General features: G+C 41.0%; 2 protein-coding genes across 3 annotated transcripts; one reads left to right on the top strand and one right to left on the bottom strand.

Annotated features, from left to right (window-relative positions):
* The first annotated feature begins 465 nt into the window (after nt 1–465).
* On the top strand, nt 466–6,064 carry LOC134334726 (coagulation factor IX). 2 transcript variants are annotated; one of them, XM_063017168.1, is made up of 9 exons: nt 466–546; nt 726–809; nt 888–1,045; nt 1,439–1,463; nt 2,122–2,235; nt 2,649–2,786; nt 2,971–3,242; nt 3,318–3,432; nt 3,524–6,064. In XM_063017168.1, the coding sequence occupies exons 2-9, from the start codon at nt 740–742 to the stop codon at nt 4,108–4,110; spliced, it is 1,479 nt and encodes a 492-aa protein (XP_062873238.1). In that variant the 5' UTR covers nt 466–546; nt 726–739; the 3' UTR covers nt 4,111–6,064. The 2 variants fall into 2 exon arrangements, with proteins under 2 accessions (XP_062873238.1, XP_062873235.1); XM_063017165.1 differs by having other exon boundaries at nt 467–550.
* zgc:162872 (BAR_ACAPs and ArfGap_ACAP domain-containing protein) lies at nt 5,742–21,482 on the bottom strand. Its single transcript, XM_063017151.1, has 22 exons — nt 21,048–21,482; nt 19,389–19,446; nt 19,175–19,294; nt 19,015–19,068; nt 18,356–18,414; nt 18,023–18,206; nt 17,765–17,809; nt 17,580–17,675; nt 16,420–16,494; nt 15,901–15,992; nt 14,963–15,014; nt 14,088–14,188; nt 12,964–13,075; nt 12,700–12,878; nt 11,301–11,370; nt 9,780–9,868; nt 9,601–9,677; nt 8,842–8,990; nt 8,626–8,735; nt 8,430–8,540; nt 7,994–8,055; nt 5,742–7,372 (listed from the first exon to the last, which is right to left on the bottom strand). The coding sequence occupies exons 1-22, from the start codon at nt 21,098–21,100 to the stop codon at nt 7,209–7,211; spliced, it is 2,112 nt and encodes a 703-aa protein (XP_062873221.1). The 5' UTR covers nt 21,101–21,482; the 3' UTR covers nt 5,742–7,208.
* Between the last annotated feature and the right edge of the window lie 322 nt (nt 21,483–21,804).

Genomic DNA, 21,804 nt, shown 5'->3' on the forward strand with positions numbered 1-21,804 from the left:
GGACCTTCTTGCTGTAGCAAGAGGTGACAGTGCTACCCACCGAGCCAACATTAAAACGTTAAAATCTTTTGGCTTTAATCACGTGTTCTAGCTGTGGAGTCTCTGAGACCCCAGACGGGAGTATAAATGACAGGAGTGTTTGGAACATGTGCAATGTGTTTATGTGCAATTTTAATAAAATTAGGAACATTCATAAAGTATCAAAGCTGATTGATAAAGGCTCAGGATGTTTTGTGAGCTGTTAAAGAGGCTCCGGGGTCTCAGGGACCCCAAACAGAACAACAGATTAAATACAAATCTAAGTATTGAGGTGATCTGACTGCTAAAATATGTAAAAAATATATATAAGAATGAAATCCCAAACACACAGATTCAATTTCTACATTATGTGTGTGTGTAAGAGAGGGAGAGAGAGAATGTAAATATTCGGGTTAGTCTAAAGGTTAGTGGTTAGACTGTGCAAATACTCAAACCATTGAACTGCTGGTCATGTTTTGCAGTATTTGGAGGAAAAAGGACACAATTCTTACGTGGAATCGTCAAACAGTGAGTGAGTGGGTTTATTTAATGAATGAATTAAAATATTAATATGTAAAACAGTTAATTAGATGTGAATGGATGGAATTTAAGTGATTATTAACTCTGATAATTCAGGGGTGTGTCCTCTGATAGCAATGATAATAAAACATATAAATAATAATAATAATAATAATCGTCTCTGATAGAATCCTGAGTCCTGATGTCTGAATCCACGTTGTATCTGGTGTTTGTTTTCTTCAGCACGTTCACACTCAGTCTCCAGTCACCAGGTCAGTCAACACTTCAGTGTTTACATTAAAATCCTGGTTAAAATTAAATATTTAGATGAATACTGTTGTGTCGTTCAGTATTTATTGATCACAGCAATGCTGCGAGAGTGCTGAGACATCGACGAGCAAACCATTTCCTGGAGGAAATAAAACCTGGAAATCTGGAGCGTGAATGTTACGAGGAGACCTGCTCTAGAGAGGAGGCGGCTGAGATCTTTCAGAGCAACGAAAAAACTGTACGTGTGTGTGTGTGTGTGTGTGTGTGTGTGTGTGTGTGTGTGTGATAGGATGAGACAGGGTAGGGTAGAGTAGGAGATAGGATAGGATATAGAAGATAGAATGGGATGGGATGGGATAGGATGTAGGATAGGGTAGGGTATAGGATATAGGAGATAAGACATAGGAGATAGGATAGGATTTAGGATAGGATTTAGGATAGGATAAAGACAGGATAGGGGTAGGGTATAGGATATAGGATAGTATATAGGATATAGGATAGGATAGGATATAGGACATAGGAGATAGGACATAGGAGATGTGTGTGTGTGTGTGTGTGTGTGTGTGTGTATTGTGCTACTATTTTAAACATGTCATTTGTTGCATGTAACTTTTTTTTTTACTTCTAACAGATGGAGTTTTGGTATCGATATAAAAGTGAGTATTTACCATTACAGAGGGGGGAAAAAACAGGGTTTTTTTACTTCTCTGCAGTTTGCTGCAGGTTTTGGACATTTTAATATTTTTTATGTTTTTAGATTTGTCTAAATGTTTGACATGTTTGCAATTAGCATCAACAGATGAAGAAACAAATCTGATTGTGGTGCAGTTTATTTATTAGTATTTACAATATCACTGTTGTTCCTGCTGTTTTAGGTCTTTTTAACTCTTTTCACCATCGCTGATATTACTACTTATGGGATCTTCTTAACCAATAATCTATTATAATAAAACTAGGTGTAATTTTTCTTTTTTATTTGAAACATTAATATTTAGAATATTTGATTCATTATTTTATGTTAGTTTTACATCTCTACATTTCAAACCTTTTGTACATTTAAATGAACAAATATATATATATATATTAATAATGAACATATCTTTAATTTTCAATTTGGTCATTTTATCCAGTTACTTGCTACATAAAATAAGTTAATCAGTTTACTGAGTGTTTGTACATCCACGTCCTAAATCAAACCTTGTAGTCTTTTAATAATGAGAAGCTTGAATGTGAACTGGAGAATAAGGGAATCCTGCTTATTGAAACTGATATAAGTCATAAGTGTATTTCGATTGTGTTCATGTCTCTTTTCAGGTACAAGTCAGTGTCATAAAAACGTTTGCTATAACGGGGGGATTTGTACCAAAGGTGGAGGACAATACGAGTGTGTGTGTCCACCTCGTTACAGTGGAAAACACTGCGAGACAGGTCTGTTTTATCACATTCATCTAAATCTCACACTACTCACACACAGTACTAATATGGAGATGGAAACCATACATACATGTTAAATAACAGTAGCATTAACTATATAGCGTATAGTTGCAGTTCTTTAAGTCTGAATGATCCAAAATAATATGTAGCTTTACATACTTGCTTAATTATTTTACATTATACAAATGGTTGAATTGTATATACTGTAAGAATGGTTTCATGTCAGAGTTTAGGACAGTGGTTTTTAACTTTTTTTTTATTGGCCGGCCTGCAACTGACCACAACAGTGACCAAAAGCCGGTCTGACAGGCTGGGTACATGTATTACTGCACAAGCCTAATAGTTATAAGATAAAGTGATACAATTATGGCAAAATTACTAAAACGTGTGTGTGTGTGTGTGTGTAGAGGTGTTTGAGTGTGGGTATAAGAATGGTGGGTGTTTTCACTACTGCAGCGACTCAGTTCCAGTCGGCCTGAGTGTGACCTGCGGCTGTGCTGATGGATATGAGCTGGACGAGAATGGAAAGAGCTGCAGAGCTGCGGGTAATTATACAATTATACATACAGTATTAACAGAATAACAAATAATAAATAATCATTAGCTAATTATATAGCAATATTCACCAGTGTTTGCAGATATTGATGAGTTATTGATTGATGAAATCCTGAAATCAAACTCTCCAACACTCATATAACTTTTTCAAACCACTGGACCAACATTTCACAGTTCCGTTCTCCTGCGGAAAACAGTGGATTCCGGACTCTTCACGGCGCACCTTACTGGACGACACCCTAAACGACACCCAAACAGTAGACGACCTCCCTGACCATCCCACAAACCACACCCACTTCACCACAAACCACACCCACTTTACCACAAACCACACCCACTCCCTGGACAATGCTACTCACCCACTGGACGACCCATCGTTCCCTGACGACTCGTTAAACCGAATCGTAGGCGGCCAGCGGCAGCCTCAGGGTGGGAGTCCATGGCAGGTGAGTGGAGCCTCTAAGTCATGTTATACTGACCACTACTAATGTAAATACACTAATGTTGCACGGTGCGTTTAGGTTCTGCTGCGCAGAAAGGATGAGCGCGGTTTTTGTGGAGGAACGCTGGTTAGCGAGCGCTGGGTCATCACAGCAGCTCACTGTCTACAGGAAACACCTGATCATGTGACCCTCGGTAAGCATCGAGCATTTCTTGTGATTTATCAGTTGATCAGCTTTGGATGAACACGACATCCCTGTGTGACTGCACTTTTTGTATCCACTAGGTGACTACGATAAGTTTCACCTCGACAAGGGTGAACTGAAAATCAGAGTGGAAAAAACTATAATCCATCCTCATTTCCACGAATTCACCTTCGACAGCGACGTTGCCTTGCTGTACCTGGCAGAACCTGCAGTGCTGAGTTCAGTCGTCTCACCTGCCTGCCTGCCCAACGCTCACCTGGCCAATCGGCTGGAGCGAGCAGGGGAGCAGGGCCTGGTGACCGGCTGGGGGGCAGTTAGGTACCTCGGCCAATCCTCACGCTACCTGCGGAAGGTGTCTCTCCCCGTGGTGGAGCAGCATGGGTGCATAGACTCGACCGATCAGGTGATCACGGACAACATGTTCTGCGCCGGGTTCCCGGAGGCGGAGCGGGACGCCTGCACCGGCGACAGTGGTGGCCCGTTCGTGGTGAACTACAGAGGAACTTGGTTCCTGACTGGGGTGGTGAGCTGGGGAGAGGAATGCGCAGCCAAGGGAAAATACGGCATTTACACCCGAATTAGCAACTTCCTGTCCTGGATACAAGAAGAAATGAAGAAACAGGAAGGGGCCGTCAGGATAAACACAACACATCCTTATAGCAGATGATGTGACAAACACACTTATATGAACACAGTCACACTGGAAACTCTGGATATTTTTAATGGAAGTGGTTCGTCAATGGGGCTCAGTTAGCAATTGAGCTATGACTGACTGCCCATTATTTAAATTAATTCTTGTTTTGGCGGTCACTGTACTAAAATAATCATATTCACAACTTCATAACTTGTGTGCAATCCTGCACTAAATGGCTATTCTAACAGTGCTTCAGGCAACACTCAGGAACACGTTCTGGAAAGGGCACCAACACAATTTTTATCCACAAATCATAGGATGTTTTAAGACATTTTAAAATGACTGCTTGACATTAAAGGCAATGTTTATGATGGATTAGATTTATATTCCAGAAAGAAGGCTGAACTTAGACTAGTAGCTAAGAGGGCGATCACATTTTCCACCAGGGTGATAAGCGTACCGCTGACCTAAAGGTCTGAGACGTAAAGAAAAAAAAAGGACGTCTTCAGTCCTTTAAGCGTTTTTCCTCAATCTTTTGTTACTTGTTTGGATAAGTTGCCACTAAGCACTTAAGGAGATATCAGCAGACCAGCTATGTCTGGAGAAATTCCTTATTTCTAACTCAAATTTAAATAAAAAAAGGCTGCTACTGTGGTTTGGTAGCACTTAAAATTGCTTTCTAGCTTTTTGCCAAATCCTGGAATAAAGTTTTTAGCCATTTTAAAATGACTGCTTGCCGTTAAAGGCAATGTTCATGATGGATTAGATTTATATTCTAGAAAGAAGGCCGAACTTAGACCATTCATGTTTTGTATACTGACCTGAAATCATTCAGTATGATTAACGTAATAAGTCGAAAGGGGGGCACTAACTTTTTTAAACCACTGTACCAACATTTTACAGTTCCATTCCCCTGTGGAAAACAATGAAAAACACACACCCAAAAACATTACAGTAGCTGATACTATTCCTGTATGTTTCGTTGTGCATACACAATGAATGCAGACAGGAACCCACATGGCTGTGCAGCACCCACTATACCAACAGGCTGCCATGCTTCCCTTATTTAAATAATTATATTTATGTTTTTAAGAGTGACACACATGCACATAAACATTAAAATAAGATAACATTTGCTCTAACATATTTTAATCAACAAAAATAAAACATGAAAGATTTATTAGAGGTATCAGAACATGAAGTGCAGTCTTGCAGAATGATGTGGGTCCTGTTATACCACCGTTTCACCAGCAGGTGGCGCCATATAATGGTATAATGGCTGCGTCCCATTTTTATAAGTGATTAAAAGCAAATTTAACCTTTTGTACAAATTAATTGACAGTCATTTTAACAAATGTGTTCACTTGCTGTTCAGTAGTTTAAAATGCTAAGGAATTGTTATTCTTATTATACAAATATTTGCAATGAAACACGTTTTAATAGCAGTCTGAGACTTTTGGCCTCTAATTGCATCTCCTTTAAATTTACACATGTGTAAAGTTGTATATGATGATTTTATTTCTTCTATACAATCTTGTATACTGCAACACATGAATTCTGCTGTCAAATCCTAAGAAATCAACTAAAAAAACCATAATGATCCAAACCAATGCACACTGCACAGCACACAACCTAAAACATAAATAAATAAAACCACACAATCCTTCATTAAATACATTTTATTTCATGACCTATAAACTATTCATAGTTTAGCTCATGTTATTTTAACACAGCTATGTAATTCTGTGTTAATTATTACACTTGTCAGTATACCTACAGTACATACAGTATATCAGTAACAGATCAGTAACAGATGAGCACAGGATCACTGGTCCACATATAACAGTGTAGAGCTGTATACAACTAAACTCTATTAACCCTGTAGGGATAGTACAGACAGTACAGACTGCAGTACATGGATTGGAACAGGATCCACTGCAACCCTGACTAGAATAAAGTGGTTAATAAAGATTTTTTTAAAATGTCATTATTTATTGTTCTAAAAAAGTGAGTCAATGGATTACAATTAAGATTATTGTATATTTAAAGACCTATTAATATGTTTGTATTTATTCTTTATTTTCTATTTATTGTGTTTTATGTACCACAATGGGTCATAATTAATGCTTAAAAATCCCTGACTAGCCTTATTTAAGTCTTTCAAATAGTTTTAAGGCTGTTTCTGGTTACTAGATATACACTATACGGCCAAACATATTGGACGCCTGACCACGAGCTCGTTGGACATCCCATTTTAAAAACAAATGCTGTTAAAATTGAGTGACCTCTATGTGACAGCCACTCTTCTGATACAGATTCTTACAGGACTTGAAGCATACCTGTAGGAATTTGTGCCCATTCAAAAGAGCATATGTATGGCTGGGCGCTTATGTCGGTCGAGAAAGCCTGAATTGATGTTCCAGTTCATTTTAGAGCTGTTCATTGGGGCTGAGGTCAGGGCTCTGTGCAGGACGATGGAGTTTCTCTAAACTGAGATTTTCTTCATGTCTTTATAGAGCTTGCTTTGTGCACAGGGGCACAGTCATGCTGGAGCAGGAAAGGGCCTTCCCTAAACTGTTGCTGCAAAGTGGGAAGCAAAAATTGTCCTTTATATAATTGGTTGTCGCAGAAAAACACAAATTAAACTATAAAAAGGGGTGTCCCAATAATTTCGTCCATATATTGTACATATATTAAGTCTATTCTAAGTTTTTGCAGGTCACTTAGTGCTAACTAAATGCAGTCTGGGAATAATAAGCTGCTGTAGAGTGAATAAATGAGGCTAAACTGCTGTAGGCTGAGTTTACAGAGGGGGACTGAGCAGAACGGGTGGGGGAAAACTCTTGACATGGAAGGGAATAAACTGCTGTAGGCTAAATGGTTGGGAATAGTCAGTGGTAGTAAATTGCTTTATGCTGGTATTAACTCTTGGCTGGATGATTTTAAAGGCTGATTGCTTGTAGTTCTGCATGATAACACAGCACAGCAAGCCCCTCATCCAAAAAAAAATACAAGACGATTCATGTGTCTCGTTTAACAGCAAATGCTTTGTTCACTTCGGTCACCAAACTCTGATCCACAAATGACAATGACTGATCAATCTGATCACCAAACCATAATTGTAGTTATATTCACTGTAAGTTTTTCCTTCCCTTTTGTTCGCCCGTCCGCTCCTCCCGAGGTCTGTCTACGTCCCCGTCCTCGGTGCTAAACTCTCTGCGCAGCAGTTGCTCCGGATTCTGAGACGCCATGTTACTAAAATCACGAACGATGTCCTGAAACGTCTCATCATCTCCTACAGAGAGACAAAAAGAGGAAGACGGGTACTTGGGCTTGTAAACGGCTTCGTGATTTCATCTCGGCACGCGAATCTCACCATTTGCGTATTTATGACAGAGAAAAATTCAATTTTACACACTTATGTAGAATACATCATTTGCATCCCATTTCTAGTCTGTATGCCACCAAATGATGTAATAAATACTAAACATTTATTGATAAACCTGAGCTCAGATGAGACGAGTTTGTTTGTTTGGGTTTATTGCCATATCAGCAACATATTGGCTATTTAATGGCATAGACAGATATTGGAACTGCAAATAATTATATGTTCAGATGGACTGGAGGAATCTTCTCAAACAATTCTTTTTATGTTCTCAACCCTATAAAAATGGTCTCTGATGGCTGGATTTGTAGAACATTTTAATAAAATATGTTTGACTGTTAGGGGTATAGCACAGAATTGGCAGGTTGGTGCCTGCTCGCCAACCAGGAGGTGTCGGTGGCTAAGGGTAGCACGACCAATTCGGCACCTGGTTATAATTGTCTGGTCTTGCCTATTTAAGAAGTAGATGACACGAGAGAGCTGATCATGATGTTCCTGTGTGAGGAGTGTGATACATATACAGATTCTTACCTACTGATCCGAAAAACCCTTCTGCGTCTCTCATTTCTTCATTCATACGAGCCATTCTTAACCTGCAACACACAAACACACGGTTGCAGAGCGCCCTCGTATGCACGTCATGTAGACTGTAATGATTCGTTAATGTCAAACACAGTCACGGGCAATTTTGTATCTCCGATTCACCTCACTTGCACGTCTTTGGACTGTGGGAGGAAACCGGAGCTTCCGGAGGAAACCCACACAGACACGGGAGAACATGCAAACTACACACAGAAAGGACCCAGACCGCCCCACCTTATCACTGTGAGGCGACAGTGCTACCCACCGAGCCACTGTGCCATAACTCATTAGTAACTGATAACGATTCTCAACCTGGAGAACACACACACACACACACACACACACACACACACACACACATACACACAACTACTCGCCCACTTACAGGGTAACGATGTCAGCGTGAGCTGTTTCTACGGCGATACTGAGAGGGTCCTTTCCTTTCTCGTCTGCAGCGTACTGATTGGCTCCTCTCTTCAGCAGCAAACACACCTGCCTGAGTGGATCGGACACAGAACAGCACATCATTATGTGTAACACTATTATCTGTATTAAGGTGTTAATGTGTGTGTGTGCTGTACCCTGTGTGTCCGCGTGTCGTAGCGATGTGTATTGCTGCCTGTCCGTGTTGGTCTCTGTGATTTACGTTGGCTCCGTTCTGCAGGAGGAACTCACACGCCACTAAAGAACCCTACACACACACACACACACACACACACACACACACACATTTCATCACATATTATAATGTTTATTACATGTATGAGATGTTAAAATCATGAGTAGGTGGTGCTTACCCCGATGGCTGCACCAATCAGAGGCGTGCGTCCTTCAGGGTTACTCCAGTTAACGTCGGCACCCTGCGCCAGGGCTGTCGCCATACACACGGTGTCGCCACCCACCGCCGCCGCATACAACCTCTGCCCAGACCAGGCCTGTAGCGTCGCTACGGAAACACACACCAAACTTATCATATATGCACACACACACACACACACACACACACACACACACACATGCACTGACCTGCTGAACTGATCATCAATACTACAATAATAACATAATAATAATAATAATAATAATAACTTATACATTTATTTTCACTGGTCAGGGCCATTAAGGTAAGGCAGTTAAGGTACTGCGCTAGTAATCGAAAGGTTGCTAGTTCAAGCCCCTCCACTGCCAGGTTGCCATTGTTAGGCCCTTGAGCAAAGCCTCACACAGTACCGTATCGCTTTGGATAGAAGCGTCTGCTAAATTCCAAGAATGTAAATGGAAATAGTGGGTCTGGCACCATCTGGAAACACTGGACACAAGGCAGAGAAACCCCCTGGACAGGGTAACAATCCATTAAAACAACAGTCCAACAATCCACTCACACTGGCTGGTCTGATTTGCTTCTAGAAGTCAATAAGTAATTCAGTGGATGAGTGTGTCCACCTTTCCAGGGTGTGCTCCCTTCTCGTGGCCAGTGTTTCCGGTGGCGCCTGACCAGCCGTGACTATTGAACGGTGCTTAAAACATTAATACATAAAGTACAGATGTGTGCGACTCACCGCTGTGATTAGGGTCCGTCTGCTGAACGAACTTCCTCTCCACGTACTTCATTCTAATAAACGCCTCCTTCTGCTGCCTGAGAGAAACGTACAGTACATACAGCGAAACGAACGAGTACACGTGTGTTTGTGTGTTTGTGAAAGTGTTCGTTTATGAGCGTGTGTGAGCGTGATCTTACCGAGGGCTCTCCGGGTTCGGCTTTTCTGTCTCAGATAGCTGAGGTTCATAAATTTTGTTGATGGCATCATTACCCAGAACACACAGCAGCTGCAAGAGATACAGACCTGGTCAAGTTGATGCAGACGTCACGACTAATTTGACAGCAGCAAAGTTTTTAGTACCAGAAATGAAGTGAGGCCTTATTAGGTTAATAATGGCTTAATTAGCAGCTTCTTTTAAGCCTCGCTTCACTTCGCTAGCGGCTGATTAGGGCGCTGCACAGGCACAAGCACTCTCTAATGTAGAATATTATACTGCAGTATAAGAATTTGTTTTAATGGAGGTGGGTAGACGGTGAATTTGAATCGGTGCAGTACAGACCTCTAGTACAGGCTTATCAAATAGCCGATCGCTGCCAATTTGGAAAACAGCTTCTCACATCATCAGTTAATTGAAATCTCTTTGTGAAGGCTTCAATTTTTATTATTATTTTCTGTGGGGACATTTTCCTGGTCTGAATAAAGAAAGGCTATAGCATGCTTTTGTACCTTCCTACATTCTCACATCAATTCTTTCTTTTTATATGATTTCTGTCTGTCTTTTTATCTGTTCTATTCTTTCTGTGGGTAGAGCTTTGGGCTATCAATAAAAAGGTTGTAGATTTATATCCTAGCTTTGCCAAGCCACAGTTGGGCAATTAAGCAAGACTCTAAACCCTCTAAGCACCACCCAAGTGGCTTCTTTTATTTCATCAAATAATTGTCTTTTATCCTTCTGTTTCACCTTACACCATCATATATCGTCGCTGTCCGATGAAAAACGCGTATCTCCACTTTTAGCGGTTTTCACTTTTTTTTTTAGGTGTTGATTGTGGGTATAAATCTCTGTCTGTCCATAGCAGCAAATATCAAAATGACCAATGAAAAGATGAAAAATAACACAATCTCTTTAACGAGTATCTCCATTGGCTGCTAAACCTGTCCATCAAAACCACGTATCTCCTCGTTCTTCCCCTCGTTGTAAACATGATTTATATTTGTACACATAAGTCCATTTTACATAAGAAACCGACGGACTGACAACCTAATAAAAATATACTTTTATTTCTGTGCTGAATTGTATCTAAATGTCGCCATCTGTGGTTTGTTTGCACCGTTACAGTCAGGGGAAAACGTTTTTGCTTTTTCCTGAAAAGTTGTGAGATACGTGTTTTTCATCGGACAGCGCCAATATAATGTTTTTATTCCTTTCATGTTTTGTAACTTCAACTCTTTCTTTCTTTCTTTTCCTGTCTTTCCTACCTACTTTACATTTTTATTAATTTGTTCCTGTCCTCAAATCTCTATTTCTTGTACTCTCTTGACCTTTTTGTTCCAAATTTATGAAGCTTTCTGAATCTTTTTGCTCACTAAAGTTAAACTTGTGGTTCGATGTGGACACTGAATGCCAGAAATCCTTAAAATACCCAACAATGATAAAAAATACTGTGTGTGTAGAGGTGTGTGTGTGTGTGTGTGTGTGTGTGTGTGTGTGTGTGTACCTTCAGCTGTTCAGGGTCCCATGAATCCAGAGTGAGAGAGCGAACTTTGGACAGGTGAACACCTAGACTCCTACAAAACACACATGTTTAGATTCCTGAAATGTACACACGATCAAAGGGGTTATTAAAAATTGACATAAGTGGACCGTATGACTGCATTACAAACGAATCATCAAATCCTCAGACTTTGAGACAAATCTTTGAGACAAATTGTCCCTCTTGACATATGAATAAAAAGGATTAGGGTTTTAGAATTGTGACTAAATGACTGTTATAAATACACTATATTGCGAAGCGTGATTCGTCACTCCAGAGAACCCGTCTCCACTGCTCTAGAGTCCAGTGGCGGCGTGCTTTCCACCACTGCATCCGACACTGTGCATTGCGCTTGGTGATGTGAGGCTTGGATGCAGCTGCTTGGACATGAAAACCCATTCCATGAAGCTCTACACACTGTTCTTGAGATGATCTGAAGGCCACATGAAGTTTGGAGGTCTGTAGCGATCGACTCTGCAGAAAGTTGGTGACCTCTGAGCACTATGTTCCTCAGCATCCGCTGACCCCGCTCTGTCATTTTACATGGCTACCACTTGGTGGCTGAGTTGCTGTCATTCCCAATCGCTTCCACTTTGTTATAATAGCACCGACAGTCGACTGTGGAATATTTAGTAGTGAGGAAATTTCACGACTGAACTTGTTGCACAGGTGGCATCACGGTACCACGCTGGAATTTACTGAGCTCCTGGGAGCGACCTATTCTTTCACTATTGTGTGTAGAAGCAGTCTGCATGACTAGGTGCTTGGTTTTATACACATGTGGCCATGGAAGTGATTGGAACACCTGAATTCAATGATTTTGGCAATATAGTGTATATAAACAGCGTTCTTGGCCAACTGTGTTCAAAACACCGAGGGCGGGAGCACCCGAGTTTGTTGTTTTAATCGAGTAATGATGGAACGATCGTAATTATTGTTGTAATTGATTGTACTGATATTTTTTGCTTTCACTCTTGTGTTTTGAACTTTACACGGTTTAATGGGCTGTGCTTTTCTCAAACTGATTCGTTTGGATGGCGGCTTCTGCGACAGACATGATTAACTTAATGATAAAATGATCACAATTTCCCCTTAGTGGTTTTCCTTCCCTATGAAAATGCCACGATATTTTCCTACTGTTTAAATCTGTTTTTGCACTCTAGTGCTTGGCTGAATACACAGGAATCAATAATAAACATCTGTAGTCATTTGTGGTTTAAAAAACAGGTTTACTTTTTTGGGTATCTTACTGTCCAGAGAGATTGTGTCAAACCTGTTGGCAACATACACTTGGGAAGAAAGCAGGAACACCAGAGTAAATCCATTACCTGTAAACAAGAGGTGTGTGTTGACCAGACGTTACCTGTGAATTCCGGAGCACTCGATGCAGACGGTGATCCCGAGGTTCACGCTCGCCCAGCGAGGATCCGCCTCCCCGCAGTCACAGCATCGATGGTTACCATGGCTACGAAGCGCCTCGCTTAAAGAGTTTGGAAGAGGGGTGGAGTTGGGGGTGGGGTCAGGAGGCGAGCCGTCCTTCACCTGAGCGAACAAACACACGCTTCAGTTTTACAGTATACTCTCGTGCACATTGTGAGGTTTGTGTGTGTTTAAAGGTGTTCAGTACCCGAGTGTGTTCAGACTGCACTTTGTCCCTGTATGCCATGTCAATGCTGCCCTGCACGGCGTTAATCCATGCCATCTTTAACTCCTCCGAGTCGGCTTGTAACACACAGCTCCTGCACGAACACACACTGACTTACTACAGCAGTACATGTATGTTTCTTATTTATTTTCTCCTGTTTTTAGGGGTCGCCACAGCAGATCGTAGCGTCCCTGACTTACTTTATTCGAGCTTGGGACCAGCACTGAGAGCGCACTGAAAGGATCACCTACAATGGCTAGGCTGATTGGTACAGACATAGACAATCGTTTCTAAGCAGACGCCCAACCAATGAGCACCACTGAGATTCAAACTCCTGTTCTAAGCAGCAGTGAGTATATTTTCCCACTGCACCACCGGAGAAACCCTATTATTATACACGATATGGCCAAAAGTATTTGGACACCTGACCATAAACTTATTGGGCATCCTTTTTCAAAAACAAATTAATATTAGCATTAAAATACAATGACCTTCATGTGATTTCTTTAGGTATAACCACAGCCACTCTTCTGAGAAGGCTTCAAAACTTTGAAGTACTTGGTAAAGGGGGCAATTACTTTTTAACAGCACTTCCAACCATTGTGTTCACTAAAAAAAACATTTAATTTGGTAATTTGGTGTTTAATTTCCCCTGGAAAGAAGAAAAAACTAATAACGTCTGAAATAAAGGCGCTTATCCTGTGTCACCATATAAACTAAGCACGGTGGCTAAGTGGTTAGCACTGTCGCCTCACAGCAAGAAGGTCCTGGGTTCGATCCCCAGGTGGGGTGGTCCTTTCTTTGTGGAGTTTGCATGTTCTCCCTGTGTCCGCGTGGGTTTCCTCTGGGTCATCCGGTTTCCTCCCACAGTCCAAAGACGTGCAAGTGAGGTGAATTGGAGATACAAAATTGTCCTTGACTGTGTTTGATATAAACCTTGTGAAATGATGAATGTTGTGTAATGAGTAACTACCGTTCCTGTCATGAATGTAACCAAAGTGTAAAACATGACGTTAAAATCCTAACAAACAATCAAAAAAATCAGGCCTGTGTGCATCACTTCGTGTGTGTGTGTGTGTGTGTGTGTGTGTGTGTGTGTGTCTTACTTCTGCACAGACAGCAGTTCAAAGCAGAAACGTCGATCGATCGAGTCCAGAGATTTGACCGCACATAACCGCAGATCATCGAACAGCACGAGTGGCTGCTCCTGCACACACAGTTCCATTCAGATATTTCATTTACATCTGCAGCATTTATTCAAAGCGGCTTACAACTATGACTGAATACAATTTGAGCAACTGAGGGTTAAGGGCCTTGCTCAGGGGCCCAAACAGTGGCAACCTGGTGATGTCAGGGTTTAAACCGGCAACCTTTTGGTTACTAATCACACAATCACATTTTACATTCAGATCTCTACGCCCCTGTGAGGACGTTTCAGCCCGCCGCTCACAGCAGAAATGCATCTCTACGCCCCTGCATCTCTACCGGGTTTCAGTCCGGACTTCGACTAAACCACTCTGAAAAATCCATTCAGTTTTTTTTCCAGTCATTCAGACGTGAAACTGCTTTTGCATTTGAAATGACTGAGTCTAAGCTTCACTGAGCTCACATCCTCCTCAGGAATTGTATTATACAGCGTGGGGTTTGCTTTTCCCTATAGAAGAACGGCAAGTCGTCCAGATTGAGGCGCTGCAATCCAACACCGTACTGTGAAATTAGACCCCACTATTCACCGATGCGTTCACAGAGCACTATCCCAAATAGTGTGGGGACCGTCTAGGTTCATTCAATTTGTTAGCCCTTCTTTAATTTCCTTCGGGATCAATAAAGTATACATCCATCCATCCATCCATCCACCTATTATAATGCCATAACAGTAGGAATTTGATACACATCTCTAATATAAACATTATCAGGTCTTATCACACATGCACATAACAGACACATACACATACACACATGAACACACACAGTAGTGTACCTTGTGAGATTTGGTGTAACTCAGTTGGTTATTACTCGCTGAAAACCAGCACCTGAGGACACAGACACACACGTACTTTCTTTACAGCGCTTCTTCATAGTCTTATTCTCAAAACCTGTACGATTACTGTGTAGCTGAACCAGTAATGCCATGGCATTGTGATTCAACCAAACAGCCTTCACACACCAGCATACCAGGGAACAAGCCAGACTGGACAGATTTGATGGAATGAAAGTTTAAAATACAAGAACACAAGAAACAAGAACACAACAATTCACTGATGAATAAATCAACAGCACAAACTCATCACTGGGCCTCCATCAGCATCATCATTTCTTAATTTCTATTCTATTTATTTACATTTTCGGAATTTAGCAGACGCCTTTATCCAAAGTGACTTACAGTACTGTGACAGTATACGGTCAGAGAAATTGAGGGTTAAGGGCCCTGGGGGTTCATGCCAGTGGTGCGGCGTGAACCAGAAACCTTCTGATTAATAGTCCGGTACCTTAACCACTTAACCACTGTATTTATACATTTTCCCTGGATTTTCTCCCAGTCTAGTCGTATCAAATTACCTGATTCATATTTCCGGCTCTACTGCTACAACCCCTTCCAATCTTAGGAGACCCACTACCATCGCACAAAGCTGGCATTTAGCAGGCACTTTTATCCAAATTCGACTCACACAATGAATTGACTAATACAATAAAAGCAACATAGAGGTAAGGCCACTAGTCCAGTACCTTAACCACTAAGCTACCACTGCTCCATACACATAACCTTTACAGGTAAATCAGCAGTAAATACCTCAGTATACATGCCTGTGTGATAGCAATTACTTCCTTTATGACATTTCAGACCATGAAAGCCATGAGCTAAAAGCTATTTGATATTTTTCTAGCCTTCGTCTGATACGTAGAATGTTTTTCTTTTACCTCTTCCAGGTTTTATTTTTTCTCCGTGATCGTTTGAACAGATAACCTTCAATTGCTCCTCCACTGAACAACACAGTCTCTCCAGAGGCATCCTACACACACACACACACACACACACACACACACACACAACACACATACACACCATTAACACAGAACTGCATTATTATAATAGATAGAATCTTCTTAATCTACTTGTCATTAATTATTTGTTTCATTTTTAAGTTCAACCAGCGCTTTAACATGGTCAGGGATGCGGTGGGTCTGGTCCTGCCAGAATCCATCGCAGTGCCTGCCTTGGCCAATCATATCTGTATGTAGACGACCGACAAGCTGACAAGACAGCACCGCTTGGGATTCAAACCCAGGATCTAGCTAAGTGTAAAGCTAGAGTAAGTTACTGCTGCTCCACCCAAGAGCCTTAATTATTCATTTCTATAATAAGTAACTTTATTAGACTTTACTGCAGTTAGAACAGTTTAGATTATTATATATTATTGCATATTATAAGTCACTGACTCTCTGCTGGACAAGCAGGTGCTGATGTTCCAGATGTTTCTTTCTGGTCACACACTGACTGGACATCTGAGACAGCTGTGAATGGACAGAAAACATTCTGAATATATGATCAGACATATTCACACATTTCAGTGATGAACACCACAAACATACTTTTATAAAGTGTGTGTGTGTGTGTGTGTATGTGTATGTGTGTTAGTTCTTGTGTTGCCATGCTCTTTACTGTAACTGACATAGTTATTTTTATATTATAAAATATATAATTAGTATGTCGCTGTACTGCCATGTAGGATGATTTGATTCTTTTACAGTGGGTGTGTAGTGTAAAGCAGTATTTATTTTCACCACCTGATGCCACACCACAGCTATTAAGTCTATTTAAATTTGATTTGTGTCAATTTAGAAGGTACAGCCTCTAAATTCTATGAACCTTAACCCTGTAACCATCTCACCAAGAAAATACTGTTTTAAAAAGGATTTCTTTGCATTTCTTACTTACTTACTACAGATTTGTTAATGAGCTTCTACCAAACAGTTTTCTTAAAACCATCTACCAATATTTTTGAACTTAACACACATCAACCAAGGAATAGATACATCCCAAACAAGATTATTTAAATACAGCTTATTTATACCCAAGTATTTAGACTCACAGTAATAGTACCAGACCATTAAAAGGTTAAAGAAAAGACACCACAGGGTGAAAATACACCAACCCCAATTTTGTGACACACTTTCTATGGGCTATGATAAAAAAAGAGAACATGGTATAGAATGTAGGAATTATGGTGTAGGGTATAGAGTAAGGGGGTGTGTTACAATCATGCTTCTCTTTGGGTTATGAGGATGATATAGTGCGTCTATCTATCTATCTATTTGTCTGTCTGTCTGTCTGTCTATGTCTGTCTATCTATCGGTCTGGCTATCCATCTGTCTGTCCGTATGTCTGTCTATCTATCTATCAGTCTATCTACCTGTCTATCTATCTATCTGTCTGTCTGACTGTCTGTCTATCTATGTGTGCCTGTGCTGGCATGTTTTTTTGGTGTTCTGTGGATTGGTGTTCAGGCTACAGTGTGTCTGTGTGTGGGCTACATGGTGTAGGGTTTCTTAGTTACTAACTTAGTTAGTTAGTCTTTGTGGGGTGTGTGCGTGTGTACCTGTACTCCCATGCTCTTCATGGTGGGCTCCAGATCTCGCAGCAGGTCAAAGCCCTGATGAAAAAAAGTGTACTGGGCGTGGAAATACGAAAACGCCTAAAATAAAACACAGTAATGATGGATGAACATTTAATCCAAGTAAAGAAAAGTTTACATTTCACATTACAAGTGATTTCAGCACTTACTGAGTTTACCATGTCTAACTTCTGTTGAGTCAGAAAAGTATTTAGCTGGAGGGTAAAGAAAAAAATACAATATTATATTTATATATAATATATCATATGTTTCACATATTAAAAAAATCTCTACGTTCAGCCTGTTTTATGAGCTAAATAAAACTTAAATACAGCAGCGAGGACTGTGTTTATAAATCCACTCACAAGGTGCTTTTAAGTGTCATGCCTTCCAAGTATGTTTAAAAAATGTGTGTGTGTGTGTGTTACCTGTAGACAGTAGTCCAGGTTGCAGTGTGTGTAGCATTTGCGCGTTGCGAGCAGCAGGTGTGTGTGTCGTTCTGCCTCGGCCGCTTTGTTCTGTGGAACCTGAGCACTTTTCACAAGCGCCGTGTTCAGGTCCTCTCTGATCCGCTCACACTCGCACCGAGCAGCACGCAGAGGGGGAAGGAACCTGCACACAACACACACATAGATCATCATTGATTCAAGGTATTTATTGTAAGCAAGTGGGCATGCCTGTATGTGTGGTGTGTGTGTGTGTGTGTGTGTGTGTGTGTGTGTGTGTGTGTGTGTGTGTGTGTGTGTGTGTGGTAAACATACTGTGTTAGTAGTTGTGTGAGCTGTTGTGTGATCGCTCTCCGAGTCTGGTCAAGCAGCATCTTAACACAAATACACACACAAATAGTTCAAAACACACAAATTATTCACAGACTCACGGATTCTCTGATTGACTCACTGATTCTCTGAATGACTCACTGGCTTTCTAACTGACTCACAGACTCTCTGATTGACTCACTGACTCTCAGGTTGATTCTCTGATTGACTCACTAACTCTTCTGATTAACTCACTGACTCTCTGATTGACTCATATACTCTCTGACTGACTCACTAACTCTATAATTTATTCACAGACTCTCTGATTGACTCAATGACTCTATGATCGACCCATAGACTCTCCGACTGACACACAGACTTTCTGATTGATTCACTGACTCAGATTCACTCACTGACTCTCTGATTGACTCACTGACTCTCTGATTGACTCAGTGACTCTCTGACTTACTAACTATAATTTTTTCACAGACTCTGTTTGACTCACTGACTCTCAGGTTGACACTTTGATTGACTCGCTGACTTCTTTAAGAACAGCTTATCCACTGGTCATATGATTAACCAGAAATATTATCATAATAGATTAAATGTTTTTATAAATTAAAAACAAATGTAGTATTTAAAGGTAAACAACTGAAAAGACTTACAGTGTGGAAGTGGATCATCTCCTTCAGAGCCTGCTGAAACTGATCCAGACAATTCTACACACACACACACACACACACACACACACACACACACACACAGTAGGAGTATTTACTCAGTATATTACAGTGAGAACTCCACAGTGGGCTCACACATACTTACCGCTATGACAGAGTCGTTCTTATTGTATGAAGTGAGCTCAGCCAGAGCAGAGAGAAACAGCTTATTGGACGAACAGAACACCTGACCATCATCCACCATCTTATTACACACCTTTATAACCTACAGGACGAAAATTATGACACCAAACGTCAAACCCCTGTAGAAACATGAAGGCATGTGTGCGTTCAGTGAGTGAACCACGTCTAACTCTTACCTTCTCCACACGACTCTCAAGCTGTTCCACATCACTCTCACAGTGCTCCAGGGACTGCCTAAAGGAAGTGATGTCATGATGAAACACAGGGTACGCATGGTGATGGCAATATTATGCTCAAAATAATGATGGCTCAGCAGACGGTGTCAGCAGTATGTGATGGAATAAAGCAAAAAATATTGGATATAAATACCTTATAGCCAAGAGGCTATAATTGGCCTTTAAAAACCTATTTAAAAACCCTATTTAACCTTGTTTGGCCTGCACTGGAAAGTCAGGTCCATGCCAGAAAACCGGCAAGTAGGGATGGTCAAAGATCCACCCAGAGTTCTAGCAGAGATGGACATACACTGATAAGCCAAAACATTAGGACCACCCACCATCTAAAGAAGTCCTGTGGTGCCTTTAACTTTTGTAGATTGCAAAATTAATCATCCTAGAGTGCATCCTGGTGCTATGATTTTGGTTAAGAAAGAGAACTTATCAACCTTCTTTCATTGTTCTGACGTCAAGTTCCGGATGGCTGTGTGGCGTGATGATTTAGATGGTGGACAGGGGTTAGCATGAGCATTTTGACTACACAGTCCCATCCACAGAAGGATCTGATGTGCTGTGTATTGTGACACAATCACCTCATTACCAGGATCTTCAATTTAAGCCCCAGTAGCTCTTATGATGGTCAGTACCCGACAACAGAGTCTTCACGTCTTCAGTCTTGGCCGCCAAACAACCGGTCAGTGGTTCGAGGCTTGTCACTCCCGATGGCTGCCTGTAACACTTCTTGCAACCCAGTCGTTTGGCCATAGCTAACTACCACAGATGTCTGGTCATACAATTATGGCTCATCAGTGAAGAATGCCTTTATTTGTCATATATACATATACATGTGTACAGTACAAAGAAATTCTTTCTTTGCATATCCTAGCTTGTTTGGCAGCTGGGGTCTGAGAGCAGGGTCAGCCATTGCACAGGAGCTGTTAAGGACTTGCTCAAGGGTCCAATGGTGGCTGCATGGCAAAGCTGGGATTCGAACTCTCAACCTTTCAGTTGACAGCCTAAAGCTCTACCCACTTGGCTACTGTTTGTTTGTTTATTCGTATTTTAACATCATGTTTTACACTTTTGGTTACATTAATGACAGGAACGGTAGTTACTCGGCACACAAGATTCATCAGTTCACAAGTTTATATCGATCACAGTCATGGACAATTTAGTGTCTCCAATTTAGCCGGAGCACCCGGAGGAAACCCACACGGACACGGGGAGAACATGCAAACTCTACACAGAAAGGACCCGGACCGCCCCGTCTGGGGATCGAACCCAGGACCTTCTACTAGGCTACTGTGCCAATATCAGTAGTGGTGGTTGTCAATGTCCCTAATAGGGACAGTTGTGGCCTAGTGGTTAAGATACTGGACTACTAATCCAAAGGTTGCTGGTTCAAACCCCACTACTGCCAGGTTGTCACTGTTGGGCCCTTGAGCAAGGCCCTTAACCCTCAATTGCTTATATACAATACACATTGCATACAATATGCAATACACTGTCACAGTACTGTAAGTCGCTATGGATAAAAGCGTCTGCTAAATTCCGAAAATGTAAATGTAATAGCCCAGTCCAAATAAGACCACTCGTACGCATGCGCAGTGCTGTTCTTACCTGAAAGCAGGTGAGTCTCGGATGCATTCCTCAAAATCCAGTCCGGATTCCATGTCCGGGTTTTATATTTCTCTCTGCGTCCTGTTTCTCTGCTGTGTTTCCTGGTAAAGCTACTCTAACGCTTCATTCTTAATGATCTACTTTATTATAACTCTAGAGATGTTACTCACCTCTACAACAGCTATTACACGAGCAAAGGAGCTTATAAATGTAATAAAGTGAATCCGCTGTTTTCTGTGTTTATTACTAACACATAACGGAGCTCAGAATATCAGCGAACATAACGGAAACTACAGCTCAGGCTAAGCTAACTCTCTATAACACAATACACATACAACCCGCATTTACAAGATCATATAAAATACCTTAAAACATTCAAATAGAATTAAATTCTGCTCTGAGTTTAGATTGTGAACACAAGCAGCTGTTTTACACTCAAGGGTTTCCGTAGAGATGTGAAGCAGCAGCAGGTTTCCTCCTCTTTCCAGAAGAAAAGTCCCAAATCAATTCCCGAAGAGTCACGGAAAAAGCCGAGTCCTTCCGAACCAGCGATTCGTTCACAGCAAATGCAAAATCGACAACCGATTAATTAAATTAATAATAATATATAATTATAATATATATAGTTATAATTAATAATATTTTGGTATTATTTTTTTAATTAATTTATTAATTGTACTGGTCAGATATTCTGTGCATAAGACACCACCTGGAAACCCTGGGCTTAGGGCAGGAACACACCCTCAGTATTTAATAT

This window comes from Trichomycterus rosablanca, chromosome 20 (genome assembly GCF_030014385.1).
Source record: "Trichomycterus rosablanca isolate fTriRos1 chromosome 20, fTriRos1.hap1, whole genome shotgun sequence".
Taxonomy (NCBI): domain Eukaryota; kingdom Metazoa; phylum Chordata; class Actinopteri; order Siluriformes; family Trichomycteridae; genus Trichomycterus; species Trichomycterus rosablanca.

Bases quoted from the DNA above. Each gene is read 5' to 3' on its own strand.
- LOC134334726 (XM_063017168.1), top strand. From the start codon at position 740: ATGTCTGAATCCACGTTGTATCTGGTGTTTGTTTTCTTCAGCACGTTC. The intron at 1,464-2,121 runs GTGAGTATTTAC...GTCTCTTTTCAG, and splicing joins GTTTTGGTATCGATATAAAA to GTACAAGTCAGTGTCATAAA. The intron at 2,787-2,970 runs GTAATTATACAA...AACATTTCACAG, and splicing joins AAAGAGCTGCAGAGCTGCGG to TTCCGTTCTCCTGCGGAAAA.
- zgc:162872 (XM_063017151.1), bottom strand. From the start codon at position 21,100: ATGGAATCCGGACTGGATTTTGAGGAATGCATCCGAGACTCACCTGCT. The intron at 18,207-18,355 runs GTATGTTTACCA...TGTTGTGTGCAG, and splicing joins CTCACACAACTACTAACACA to GTTCCTTCCCCCTCTGCGTG. The intron at 17,676-17,764 runs GTAAGTGCTGAA...GTTTTATTTTAG, and splicing joins AGTTAGACATGGTAAACTCA to GCGTTTTCGTATTTCCACGC.